This window comes from Vombatus ursinus, unplaced genomic scaffold (genome assembly GCF_900497805.2).
Source record: "Vombatus ursinus unplaced genomic scaffold, bare-nosed wombat genome assembly UNPS02014802.1, whole genome shotgun sequence".
NCBI classification, from domain to species: Eukaryota; Metazoa; Chordata; class Mammalia; order Diprotodontia; family Vombatidae; genus Vombatus; species Vombatus ursinus.
This window is the reverse complement of record NW_020954580.1, coordinates 326,198-340,902: the sequence shown is the minus strand read 5'-3', so window position 1 is coordinate 340,902 and position 14,705 is coordinate 326,198. Positions and strand designations below refer to the sequence as shown.

The 14,705-nt window shown below is 37.6% G+C and overlaps 1 protein-coding gene across 2 annotated transcripts in view; it reads right to left on the bottom strand.

The window, feature by feature from the left end:
* Positions 1–319: 319 nt before the first annotated feature.
* WDFY1 (WD repeat and FYVE domain containing 1) overlaps positions 320–14,705 on the bottom strand; it is a 54,274-nt gene continuing 39,888 nt past the window's right edge. For both annotated transcript variants that reach the window (XM_027873749.1, XM_027873750.1), the window contains exons 8-12: positions 12,294–12,399; positions 9,511–9,612; positions 7,630–7,760; positions 5,239–5,347; positions 320–3,710 (exon numbers count right to left, since the gene is read on the bottom strand). In XM_027873749.1, the coding sequence (XP_027729550.1) occupies positions 3,651–3,710; positions 5,239–5,347; positions 7,630–7,760; positions 9,511–9,612; positions 12,294–12,399 (508 nt within the window). In that variant the 3' untranslated portion in view covers positions 320–3,650. The remainder of the gene's footprint in view (positions 3,711–5,238; positions 5,348–7,629; positions 7,761–9,510; positions 9,613–12,293; positions 12,400–14,705) is intronic.

The window sequence follows — 14,705 nt, the reverse complement described above, 5'->3', positions numbered from 1 at the left end:
TAACTTTTGGCATGCTACTGGTCTCACAAAAGCTATCATAATAACTGGCACCTTTGTTAATAATTTCATAAAAACAAATTTGTTATTTAGTGTAATTCAAACACCATTTCTCCCTTAAAGTAGAACTTCTTGGCTAGAGTGAAGAAGCTGGACAGGGTGATAAAGAAGTCAATACCGCTCTAATTTAATGCTACAGTATGAAAAACATCCAGATAATTTTGGATTTCTCCAGAACTACAGATTACATAGTTGGTGAGCATTATAATCCAGTATCCAAACTTTGTTCAAATGTATCCAGATAAAACATCAGGACAACATATTAACAAGCAAGAAACATTTTTTATTGTACACGTATTCCAAAAAATCCCCACAAAAACAAAACCCACAAATAGAGAGGAGCAAGGGAAAAAGTTTATCTAGTCTCTCCAACTTATGCAGGGCACAGTATCTTGCAGAAAATAGCTAGTAAGAGACTAAAATACACTTAGTAGTACCCTATACTCCCCCATTCGAAAAAGACTCTACAAGAAAAAAACACTTAAAATTGTATCCTAAATACAAATTTCTTACACAATTAAATTGGTATGGTATAGTAAACTGCAGAAAATACAGTAGGCATTCAATAATCTGCTTGCATTTAACAACAAAGCAATAGACACTTGAATACATATACTACACATTACTCACTGTTAAACCCCGAGTTTATAATGAGTAATTGGTATTTCATCAAGAGCAACAATGAGTTTGTTCAATTTCTGGAGGTAACAGAATCAATAACTTAAACAGATGTTATTTAAATGCAAATTGGTTTTAGAAAATACCTGCTTAAGTTTTAACCACTATATTATATATATAATTTTTTTTTAACCACAACTGGGGCAAGTTTAAACAATTGCAAATTCAAGATACAACTCACTTGGATTCTTCAGGAAGAGAATAAGAACTGGAAAGTGCTATAATAATTTTTAATTGCCCTAGGCAGCAAAATAGGAACTAGGACACACTCTTAGAGAGATTTGAGAAGTAATGAATTATCTGTATCTATGTGATGCTCAGGGGCTAAGGGGATTGGCCTTACCACTGAGACTGACACAGGGAAACTAAGGAATTGTATTAAATAAGCAATTGGTCTTTCTTTATCACAATACTTTCTACTAGCACTTAACATAAGGACCTCCTTCCCCAATATTATGAGCTTGAAATTCCTAATAATGTTTGTGAACGTGAGCATGGAGGAATGAAGAGATAAATGAACTGCTATTTATGGACAATCTGAAATAACCCTCTCCTCTCCACAAATAAAAATTAATGAAGTATCTATAATATAACCTTACCAGTACTCTTTCCAATAGTAAACTTAAGGAAATAATTTTTATTTGTTTCTCTAAACAGTATTACTTACACTTTTTTGTCACTGAATTTGTGATAGTGATAAGACATTTCTGTAATGTGTGTTTTTTTTTTAGTAACAACTCAAGTGAAAAAAAAAACTGAACCATTTTCCTTTGCTTTCCCTAGATATTGCACTTCCATTTTAGCTTAACATCCATTTCTTCCCCGATTTATATTAAGTTAATACCTTAGGAGTTGCTATAGCAACATCGTGTCACTCTCTGGAACACTGGATTTTTCATTAAGTATCTCGAAAATGGAAATAATTCAAAACTGTACAATCCTGCCTAAAGCCTTGATAATGTGTCCTGTCTATCGCACGGAAGAAACATGACACTTTGGAAAGTTTAGGAAAAAACAAGACTAGAGGTTCAGCACTTTTCAACAAGGCAAAGAGTCAATCATAGCTAGCTTCCTTGTAAGGACCAATCAGATCCCCAGGACAGTACCTTCATATGGGCTGAACACAGGGGAAGAACATTTGTTCAAATGGAAATTACTATAAGATGTTTAACATTCAATGTTATATTTTTTTTTAAATTACATTTTCAGTAAGCAACATATGGGGCCTTTGGCAGGAAGTCTAACAAGTTTTCAAAAATAAAACCTCTCCTAAGTACAGCAACCCAAAAAACAGTATTTAATACCAAAAATTGACTGCTATTCAGAAATAAGTGAAGGCTAATTCAAAACATGATGCATGTGACAGCCCTCCCCCAATCCCCTCTTAGTTCATGTCATCTGGACTTTAAAATATTTAATTCTAATTTAAATTTCCTAAATTTGATATTCCACTTAACTATTACTATAAAAGAGAGTCTACGACTCATTTTAATCCCACAAAATTAACCACGAACTAGCAGAGCCTTTTAACCCAAATACATCAGTGCACAGGAACAGACACCATTACCATCTGTTTTAAAATTTTTTCTTCAAAAAGTCTAACCGAGTATACTAAAAAGTGTGCCCATTTCTGCAGCCCAGCAGGCAATAAATCATAAATATTTTAATATTAAAATGGATGGAATGCTGACATTGTCCAGGAAACAATTAGCTGAACAGTTTTAACAAGACCTGGCCTCTACACTAAACTTGGTTAACAACTAAAAGAAAATGTTAGGTCTCATATCAGCAAGTTACTGCTTACTGTGCAAAGTCTGATTTTAGAACTATTGTCTTGAGTCATCGACTACTCTTAAGGAGCACCAAGAAATACGAAGAACTCCAAAAAAGCCGCAGAGCTTAAACACCAGCTCGATCTTCTGAAGTGCGCACTGAATTGCTACTGCAATCTCTCAGATCCTCAATTTAGAACTAGAAAGAGGTTTTCAGTATCAAATGGACCAGACTGTTGGATGGAACACACAGACCGTTTCCCATACAGTCATGATGGTACCATAATCATTCTTCACTGCAATGAGAAAAGCGAGGCAGTTTAGTGTGTTTCCCATTTTAACAGCACCATAGAAATGTCTGCAAACTAACTGCTGGGTGGTACATGGCCAGCTTGGACTGCCTCTGGGGACGGAGAGAGTTTACGACTGACTTACAAACATCTACGGTGGCCCGTGTATATGAGACAAGAAAAAAAAAAAAAGAAGAAATCTACAAATGACTGAAGGTGGCTGAAACTATGTGCAGACTATCACACGGCCTGGGGAAAAGAGACGCCTTGAGGAGTCTTGGCAATCACTATGCTACAGAACATACTCCAGTTGTGGCAGCAGATAGGACTCTCTGGCAGTTCAGAATTCAATCACTGCCCCTCAAGAAAGACAGACCAGGTATTGTGTGTCTTCCTTGCTCTTCCTTCTTGCTCCAACAATCTGTACAGCCAGAAAAGTGCTTTGGGAATCTGGCTAGACTGGTTTGTGAGTAGATTTAGAATCCTATGGGAACCATTTACCAAAAGTCCTTTATGTCTCTGTTCAATGTTTTCCACTAACCTTCTCATCTGATTCCTTTTTCAGGACATTTTAACACACTGTTCACATGCAAACTAAGCTGAAGTTAAGTCCGCTTTTCCAGGACTCACATTACAGATGATCCTTTGTATCCATCCTACCAAGACATTTAGAGGCATGTCTGCATCGAGGCGGTTCCAGGGGTGTCCTACAGAACAAAAACTTTTTTTAACTTTGTTTTTTAAATGGTTACTGGATATTCAAGCAACCAGAAATCGTGGAGCTATTCAGAGGAAGGACTTCATTTGGTGCTTGTTGCTGTACATGAGGTGCATAAATTGCCCAGGTCCTAGGTCAGCGGGAGGAGAATCCAGTCGCAAGACTACAACCAACTACAGGCGTCATGTCCCATATCTGTAAGAGAAAAGGGAATGTCGGAGAAGGCAACACTGGTCATCTTACAGGATAGCAAATGACAGATCTGGAAAAACACACACTTGCTAAAAATGAAAAGTATTCATATTAGAAAAACTAGATTCTTCCAGTTTCTTCTTCCCTCACAATAGTACCAAATCTCCTTCAGCCTATAATATTGGGCATTTTTTGAGGCACAAAGGAAAACAGGAAACAAAACTCATTTCAAAAGGGAGGGATGGAAGGTACAGTAATAGATCAGACTGAAGATTTTCAGACCATGATCATATAATAATGGCTAACTTACAATTGCCTATGGCTTGTCTCAAAATACAGTAAAGTCTTTCTATACCTCAGATTCATTTTTATTGTTGCTCAGATCCCATCCCCTAGGTAATGGGTTCTTAGCTATATTCATGAACTTGAGCTTTAAAAAAAAAAACTTTGATAACTATATTTCTATATAATTGATTTCCCCTGTAATCCTAGTAGTTTATGCATTTAAAAACATTCTGAGAAGGGAGCCACAGACTGCCACAGGGATCCCTGACAGAAAAAAAGGTTAAGAACTTCTGTTATTTCATCAATATAGGAAATCCTTCCCCACAAAAAAGGTTATAACGCCTCTAAGCTTTAACAGATGGCCTTGATGAATAGCTATGGATAGAAAAAAATGCACGGTCCATTGGCCAACCTTCTGGTCATGAGTCCATCCTAATCCAGTCAAGTCTGATCCTCAGATGACTGACAGAGTCCTTTGCAAGGCTGGGACTTAAAGTCATCCTAATAATGCTAAGATGAGGTTCTACTGTATTTTCTTCCCACCTTTACCTCATCCCTTCCAAATAAATGCTGGTGTAAATCGAGAACCATGTCAAATACAATTACTTTACCTGCCACAAGCCCAGGGACTTAATTTTAAAATATCTGGTTATGCTTCAAAATTAGAACATAAACGTGCCTGTTACAGATGCATGAGACATCCAGAGGAAGACCACAAGCCCAAGAAGAAAGAAAATTAAATCAAGGAAGGAGGAGGAAAGTAAGAAGAAAAATAATAATGGAGATAGGCACAAAACAAAGTTGACTACACAGGAACATGCAGGAGCTGGGGTATATGCAGACGAGGCTCCCTATACAGTTGGGGAATAAGTCTAAGAAATATGGCTGTTTTGGCACCAACCTTGAAGATGAACATACCAACCCTTCAGCTAGACAGAAGAAGAGAGAGTATGCCAACAATAAGAACATCCAGAAAATGTACCAGCAGTGGAAGAAACTTCATAAGAAAGTACCAACAATGAAGGGAACTAAAAACTATAACTGTTTTGTGCCTCAACTTTTTAAATGGATATTGTATAGTTTACAGAAAACAGATGCCACCTTTGAAATTACACTGTCAACAAAAGATAGAAGACAAACTGCTTTTAATTTTAATTTCGTCAAGTCAATGAAATGGTAATAGCAGAACAAAGCAAAAAGCCAACTCTAAATCTAGATAGTACCTGAAACAATTTTTAAAAGTTACCTTTACAACACGATCGGTCCCACAGGTCACCATTAGTCCCCTAGCAACATCCATAGACATGTGAGAAATGTTATGTTTTCCTTCATGAAAGGTTGCCAGAGAAGTGCGACTAGTAAAGAGAAAACATTAGATTTGAAATTCATTTGGCAAACTGTCGTCAGAATTTAGTGTTATTTCTACATCTGGACAGCTCTAAAAATTGTTTCATGATTAAAGGCCACAACTAAAAGGCAAGACAAAAGCAAGGCTTTTGTAACAGATTAAAGAATTCTCACATTTTATTTTTATTTCATCACAGGGAGAGTGAACACATATTCCTAGATATTTAAAAAATTCTCACAAGTGTAAGAATATTTAAGGCAAAAGAGAAACTATGAAAGTTAAAGCATGAGGGAGCACAGTCACATGAAAGAAGGCCTCCTAAGTTTAATCCTAAAAGTTTTCATGGGCTCTAAGTATGAGGTATTGTGAGACATAATAGATAAAATGCTAGATTTAGAGTACGGAACATCTGAATTCAAATCCTGCCTTTGACACTTATTAGTTTTTTGACTCAGGGCAAATCACTTAGCCTCTCTTAGACTCAGCTCCCTCATCAGTAAAGTAGGAATAATACTCAACACTTATAAAAAAAGAACTGTTGTATCACAGCAGATAATGCATATTAAATCCTATCTATTCTTTAAAATTCTATAAGAGTGTCAGACTAAGAGGGGAACAACTAAATTAAATCAATCATATCATATCATCCCATCCCAAGATGCTACGCCTTGATATGCAACAGGAAATGTTTAGATTGGCCTTGATCATGCCCTTTGAGCTAGCTGGAATCAGAGATCTGAGCATCTAATAGCTTAGAGGAGATTCAAGCCATCTAGGGATGTTAGGTGAGAGAGCAACCTGAGAAAGAACTGATTGGGAGTTAGCGGAGAAAAGAGTGGGTGGCCTTCATCCTATCCCTTTTAACCAAAGGAGCCTTATTAACTTCAAAGGATTGGAGCTATTCCTTCAGCATCCTAACCACTTCCCTTAAAATGGAGGGGCTGACCGCAGTGTCTGCAATGCGTAGATAGGAGGCTGTACAAACAGTCCAACAGAAGGGCTACACCAAAGCTAGAGAACCCCAACAAAAGGACTTCATAGAGCGGAGACGCCCCCCCTTTGCTAGATGTCCTGAACTCCTCAAAGCATTGATGATCTGATAATTACTATATGAATCTAAGTTTCTACAGTGCAGGAGTTGTATCTTATTTATCTATTTCTGTAAGCTCCTGGTACTATGATTTTCACACGGTAGGTATGTGGTAAATATTTGTTTAATGAATGAATTCTGAACCATGAGCAGAAGAAAAATCTGAAGTTGCTAATATTACAATATCATTATTTTAAGTAGCAAGCTGATAAAAAGGTCAAGTAATCCAGAAGATAGTTATCTCATTATTCTAAATCACAAAACAAAACTGAAGTAGAACTCCAGTTAGAATATGTTTTCTAGCCCAGAACTGTAACAGGATCATGGGCAGGCATTTAGAAATAAACTTCAGGAAAAAAAAAAAAAAGAAAGAAACTCCTGGACTAACTTTGCTTCTGTACAAGAATGTTTACGCTACAAAGTTTTCATAACTACAAAATCGACACAAATATAACAGAAGAAAAGAATGAAATGACTTAGATCAGCCACAATCAATACATGGCTATTGCAGACCCTTCACTGTAGCCTAGAAACCACTAGGTGGAGATAGAGATTGTGCTAGGTCATGAAGCTCAAAGGATCATAGATTTAGATTTGAAAGGGACCCTACCCCTCCTTGTTTAACAGATGAAGAAAGTGATATTCTGAGGGGTCACATCATTTGTCCAGAATCACAAAGTTAGTAAATGTGTGTCAGGATTCAAACTCAGACCTTGCTGACTCCCAGTCCAACAATGTATCCACTACGGCACCTAAACTATCTAATAAAAGAGCTTCTGCTTATCCAAGGTGAGAATGACCACATACATCTTTAGAAATAAGTAACGGAGAGTATCAATAAAGCATTGTAAAAGCTGTATAAAAAGGAGTAATGATGCTGCTTGGATATATTCATATATCTATGTATGTATGTGCGTGTGTGTATCATAATATATGTGTATTATATGTGTATACACATATTTGTATATATCTGTGTGCATGTAATTTAATTTTTCTAAGGAAAAATAAAAGCATAGAAGTTTATACAGATGTTTACAGTCCTCTTTTCTATTCTTCGAGTTTGGAGTTGTCTGTCATTGTTGACAAATGAATTTTTTAAAGTTGAAAAGAATTTCTTCAAGTAGACCTTTTGGTAAGAAATGCATCTTGCTTCTCACATTTTCATTGGAAAACAAGGCCAAGATATGAAAGCTCCTTACTCTTCATCTTTGATGGAGTCATAGCAAGAGTCGCACATGCGGACCTGGAACTCGAAGCCCATGACTGGGTACGTAGAGCGCCTGGTGCTGCACTTTCCACACACTGCTTGCCCACACTTCCTACAGTGATGCTTTTTTATGAAAAAAAAAAAAAAAAAAATGAAAGCTGAGATTTTGTGTTTTTATACATGTACCTTTACATTTATATTACATAAAATCTAAGAATCAAATGTGCTTTAAACATTAGACCATTCCTACCCTGGAATAATAATTTGCAAATTGCCTTGTAATGCTTGACTCCAATTTTTTTTTTCTTCTGTATTACTTTTTTTAGCAAGTAACAAGGGATTAGCTAGGTTTAAAGTTAAGAAAGTATATATGGGTGAGACCAAATAATACACAAACATTTTTAGAAAGAACAATCAGAACACCAGAAAAGAAAAAAAAAAGTCCTTAAAGAATGGTTTTGATGAAATATTTCTTGATTAATATACTGGTACCAAAAAAAATCATAGGTTCTCAATTTTTAATCTTTCAAATTTACATAAGAAGATATGAGATTCAAGTAAACTCCACTGTCAATCACTGGATTCTTGTTATAATGACTTACTCTTCCCAGAACCCCTTTGAGGTGATGACTGGACACTTCCACTCTCTACACATATTAGTTGTTAGCTCCGAAAAGCACAGTAAAATTTCAGTATTTTCCATTAGAAATAGGAGTTACTTTACCTATTAACTACAATGCACTGATCAAAAGCACTGCTGGGCAAACAGTAAGAATACAGAGGCTAGTAACAGAATGCTAAAGAGACTGCACTATCTTGGTGCATTAGAATGTTACACATATGTAAGTATTTCCTGAATTGTCTGCTAATCTTAAAATATCACTTCACTCTGGAGTAGCCTTGTAAGGAACACCAAAAAGTAATTTGCCAATTCACACAAACTTTGAGCCAGCTTCTCATGGAGGTATATTGGTCATTTGAGTCGACATTCTATTCTACTAACCAGCAAAATTCATAATCGCCCTGAGTGAGTAGCTATTTTCAAAGCTGCTGTAGAAATATATTTTTTCAGAACTTTAGTAGTACATAAATACCTAATTCTAAGAATCTTTTTTTAATTTTATATGAAGTATAAGCTATTTCTTTAATCCTTAATTTTAAATCAAATTGGTCTGTTACTTGAATCATGTGTCTTGAAAATGCTGTAGGGTTAAGTGTGTGGAAAAATTCAGAAGAATCTTAAATATTTATCTTATATTCTAACATCTTACATATTCAGCAATATATATATTTATATCATATATAATATTATATATATATTTCATATGGAGAATAGAGTTACTCTTAAAGACCATGATACTATGGGAAAAGCTTTAGATTTGGAGAAATAAGAATGAAGTTCAAAACTGGCTTCTGTGACCTGTGTGACCCTCGGCAGATCACATAACTTCTCTGTAAAATAAGAGGGGTTGGACACAATGGCCTCCAAGTGCCCTCACAGCTCTAAACCTATGACCTGTGATCATCCCACGAATAACTCTTCTCCACGAAGATCTTCCACTTCACTCGTGATCACAGCGTCTGAGTTTCTGAATATTTTTGTTTTTAGAAGACAAGCAATTACGGAGTTTGGTACCTTTCTGAGTGCAAGATCACTGCCTTACATATTAAGGTACCAAATTCTTAAAGTACCTACTTAAATATTTGCTGAATTGAACCAGTCTTTCCTGGATGGACACCAAGCGGCAGTGACCATTAAAAACAGATGAACTCAACAAAGTGAGGTTCAACACACAATCACAATGTAATTAAGAAAAACAAGGCAACAAACAGCAGCAAAAGCATCGGTAAAGATTTGAAGTTGGCCTCTTACCTGTCTTAACCCCAGTGTCTTTGTGTCCCACATCTGCTTTATGTTCCAAAAGAAGGGTTGTTCACATTTTTGACAAGAATCGCTTTCTAACCATTGAGGAGCCTGGACAGGAAAAACACACAAACTTATCTAAATTTTTCAGTTTGACTGCTCGATGAGAAATGAAACTTATAAGATGTTAATAAAGCAAGAAGAGAAAATGCTAATTGTTTTACCTTCTCATATCTGAGATTCAATTGTGACATTATATATTAATACCATGACTTCTGGAAACGGTGTGTTAACTGATTCCCCTACAGCCCCACTCACCAGCCCTATGATGTCCCAAACCTACAATAGATTAGAAAATGCTTATATTACCAGTGACCTGAACTGACCAAACAGATCAAATGGATCTGTGATCCCACTGACTTGGGAGTTCTCTCCAACAAGGAAAAAGGAAATCCATCTATGTCATCCCAACTCGTGCAACTCTTTTCCATATCCCAATATGCTGGGGACCTTTCTCACTTTCTCTTGACACTGCTCCACTGGTAAGCTGTTCATGTGTCATCTCCCCTCCTTGCCAGGTAATCTTGTCCATTCCTCATCTAGTATATGTTGCAGTCTACTCATATTCACCATGAGCCTCTCAACTGCCCCTCCTCCATGTGATACTTTTTAATTCTTCAGAAGCAGTTATATTCCTATCCCACTGCCAAACTGCAATATCAGTGAGCTGTCAGTAATGAAAAAGAGAATGGTCTTTGCTTTCATGAAAAGCTTGGATCAGTAACAGAGCTTTGCAATCTCCCGAAGTAATCTATCCCAACTTCCTCTTCGTCTTCAAATCTGGGCCTAACTCACTGTTCATCTGTGCTGCCTGTCCCAGACACACATATTGATGTGCAAGTTCTATAGGGTGTCTATGCAAATACATGTTGAAATCTGGGCAACAGACATTTTTCATCCACTTCCCTGTGTGCCTAGGCTACAAACCTTCTGAGTGATTATGGATTTCTTCCAGGAAGCTCTGCCATGCTACAGAGCTTGATACAACCCATACAATGTTATCCACAAGCAGGAACATTTGAATGATTTATTACTCATAGGGAATCCCTCTTTGACCAAGATCCTATCACATTTGCAAACCATATCTTTTTATGTTTATTCTCTAATTTGGTATTGATTTAAATCATTGCTCTAACTAGGTAATAATTGATAATAATAAAAATAATAATAATAAATGAAATAAGAAAACAAGAAAATTACAGCTAAATGGGAAGAGCAGTGCCTAGTTTCTCTTTGAAGAGGCAAATAAAGGAATGGCAGTGGATTTTTATCACATATCCGAAGGAAACAGAAAATGTCATTCTTTAGGGCACTTGGTCATCTCCTATTCCAATGCTCATGAAGAATGCTCTCAATAAAACCACCAAGATGGTGTTAACCACTCACTATGTTCAGTATCACATGTCAAAAAAGAACTAGAAGCATACTTAAAATGACCTAAGACGGCCAGTAAGAAAAACACAAGAGATCAGAAAAGAATGATTTCTTTGAGCAGTTTAAGAGCAGTAAACTTGCTTCTTTTAACACTTGGGAAGAATAGTGAACACTAAAGTGACAGCTATTTTGGGCTGTCTTGTATTTTAATCCTCCATAGTCATAGAAAGTTTTATTTCTGTGCTATGTTATGTCATACAACCTCCGGCATCTTGTCCTCTAAGAACAGCCACAAAGGTCATTAATCCAACATTTCATCAGCAGACTGTCTTCTATAACCTACCTCCTTTTCCTTATCCTGATCTCAACAAAAATGAGAGACTGGTGCTCACATTCTACTGCATGCATCCTCCTCCTGAATAAAGTGTTTATTTTCAAGAGCATTGTCTCTAATTCAAAAATGGTACAGTAACAGATTTTCTTTCAATCCTCCAGTAGAGAGAGAGCAAATCAGTAGGTAAAATGAGCTCCCAAAGCTTTCCCAAGGAAGTTAAAAAGCAAACTAGTTATGGAAGTGTGACCCAAGTAATCCTCTGTCTAGCCTGGCTCCTCAAGTAAGACAGAAATTCCCCTTTAAGGCCAGACACTTACTAACCATAGGTTGCCTATTTTTCCTATATATTTTTAGCCAACTGTTTAAAAAAAAAAAAAAACGGATCACAACAGACAAGAATCACAGACAGGAGGTGACTGAGTCTAAAGCCAATTCTTTTATAAGATGTTTTTGTTCAATTTGCTCACTTTCATTTCCACTTCCGAACTCCTAAGAGTCATGAACAATTAATTCATGCAGAATGGCACAAATCAGGTACAGAACTGAGATTTAGACACTGACTAGCTGTGTGACCCTGGTCAAGTCACTTTATCTCTCAGCTTCAGTTTACTCATCTGTAAAATAAGGATAAAAGGACCAACCTCTCCACCCTGGGTTGTTGTGAAGACAAAATGAGACATGTATAAAGCACTTTGCAAACTTTAAAGCGCTATGTAATTGCTCTTGTGATTTTACTATCATTATTATTATTATTACTGAGACATCCTGTTCTATTTGCTATTTTTCGAATGTGTTCAACATCTTTGTCAGAAAATAGTGAAGAGTTCAGTAAGGAAGGGGAAAGTGAGGCAGCACAAAGTGAACTGTCCAAGCTTCCCAGGCCCTGGGGAACGAGCAGAATGAGGAAAGGAGAGGACTCTTAGGCCCGACCACAAGAGCAACTTTACAGAACCAGAGGGGCAACAATAGTGAGAAGTGGCCCCAAGACAGAGGCCCCACAGCCTCCGCACAGCTCCCCTCTTACCTCTTCTCTTTGGACATCCATGTTCCAGACAGCGATTCCCCCATCAGATGAACAAGAAACCAGCTGTCTCGTAAGTGCAAGGTAACAAAGAGATTGCACCCGGTCACTGTGAACAAAACAGACAACAGACCCCTTTCTCAACAGGGAAAGACAAGGTGCTGCCCCAGGCAGGCTTGAGACTCTGCCCTTCAGAACCCTGAATCTCGACATCACAACACATGGTCTAGAAGAGACCTCATCTGGAGTGGCACAAACTGTTCTCAGAAGAGAGCTTTGGAGACCAGTGATCCTACCCTGCAAAATGAGGGCACAGATGACCTCATGTTTGCCTTTGTATCCCCGGCACCTGCCTAGCACACAGGAGATATCTGACAAATGTTTACTGACTTGAATTTTGAAAATCAGTAGCTAAAAATTGCTCATTCCCTTGACTTAGTGAAAACAAAGCTAGTCTTCTACTCCAGAGAATTCAAAGAAAAAGGGAAAAGTCTCCTATGTATAAATATATTTGACAGTAGCAAAAACTGGAAAATATGGGAGAACTGTTAATTGGGTAATAGTTAAGCAAATAATGGTACGGGAACATAAAAACAACAAAAGAGAAGGCTTCAAAGAAACCTAAGACTTGTAAGAACTGATGCAGAGTGAAGTGAGCAGACCCAGGAGGCCACTTTATACGACTACAACACAGTAAACAAAAACTACTCTGAAAGACTCTGAAAGTCTGATCAATGCAATAACCATTTGTGCTTCCAGAAGGCCAACAACAAAGGTTTGCTACCCACCTCCTGCCACAGAGGTAACAGACTTGAGAGGCAAAGTGTGATATACATTTTTCAGACATGGCCAATGTGTGAATTTGTTTTGTGTGACAGGAATTATTGGATACAAGGGAAGTATTACGGCTGTTTTTCAAACGGGGGGAAGGGAATTGGTCGAGAGAATGTGATGAAGCATTAATAACATACACACAAAAGAACAGAAGGAGGTACAGAGGCAGATACAAACAAGCAGGACAGCTCTGGAATTTACATGTTTATCACATTGTTAAAGAAAAAGAGGGTCAGGCTATTCATGATAGAGCTTCTCAGCTATATACACCCTTTCTTCTGTTCTTTTGAATGCAGAGATGCTCAAGCAAACTGTTGTTTAATAAATTCAAAAGAAAAAAAAAGAAAAAAATTCAAAATAATAAAAATAAAAATTATTTTAAAATAGAAAAGCGGCTAAATATTTTCACTTGAGAAGATGGGATGAGTTTCAAGATTCTCTGATTTAGGCACCATGGTTTTCCAAAATGTGTATTACTGAAATACTTAATGTGGAGAAAAAAATTCTTCTGGCTAGAGTAACTCCAATCACAAAGGCTTAGATGAAAAAAAGAAATGGGAGTGCCTGGAGGGTGAGGATGAACTTTTTTTTTCCTTTTCAATATTCTAACAGAAACTACAGATAGGAGTATCTAGTACAGTGAACAATAGGCTTCATTTCTCCTGTTCGGTGCTGGGAAGATGGAAAAAGGGGAAAGAAAAAAAAACCATCAATCATTCCTCAAAACTCACAGGAAAAGCCCCCCTGGCAAGGCTAAGAATTCCTCCCATGTCAAAGAACTCTAGAATTGGAATCATCACATTTTAGAGCTGGGTCACTCCTCATTTTAGAGAGGAAGCGTCCAGAAAGGGACACAAGCTCCTACGGTACCAGAGCTAATAAAAGACAGAACTAGGCTGACAGCCAAGGGCTCCCACCTCTCATCCCACTGCCCTCTTCCCTACACCAGGCCTTTGGTCAAGAAAGCGTTTCTCCTGTTCTTTTGTTCTTTGATACTCAGCGTTTCCCCTTCCTCTTTTCTCACTCTCTCCTTATTTCCCCTGAAATCTGGTTCCTGACTTCATCACTCAATTGAAATTGCTCTTTCCAAAGTTACCAGTTCTCTCAACTGACAAGTGAATGATCTCTTCCCGGTCCTAATCCTTCATGACCATCTGCAACATCAAAACTATTGACCACTCCGTTCTCCAGAATCCTCTCACCTCCCTGTATTTTCATGCTCTTGCCTAGCTCTCCTCCTCCTTGTATGACCACTCCTGCTTAGTCTCCTCTATCAATTCATCATCCATGCTTTGCTCACCAAGTGTGGGTTGACCCTAAGGCTCCCTCTTAGGCCCTCTTCTCTCTAGATACTCTCCTGTGACAATCTCATCAGCACACATGGGTTCAATTGCCATCTCCACCATCCAATCAGTTGCCAAATCCTGTCATTTCTATCTGCATGACCTCTCTCCACTTCCATATTCACAACCCTGGTTAGGGCCATCATTACCTCTGGCCTGGATTACTGAAATAATGCCCCTAACTCAGCCTCCGCTAGGAGCAAATATAAACCTCTCCTTTTGGAATTTAAAGGTTTTC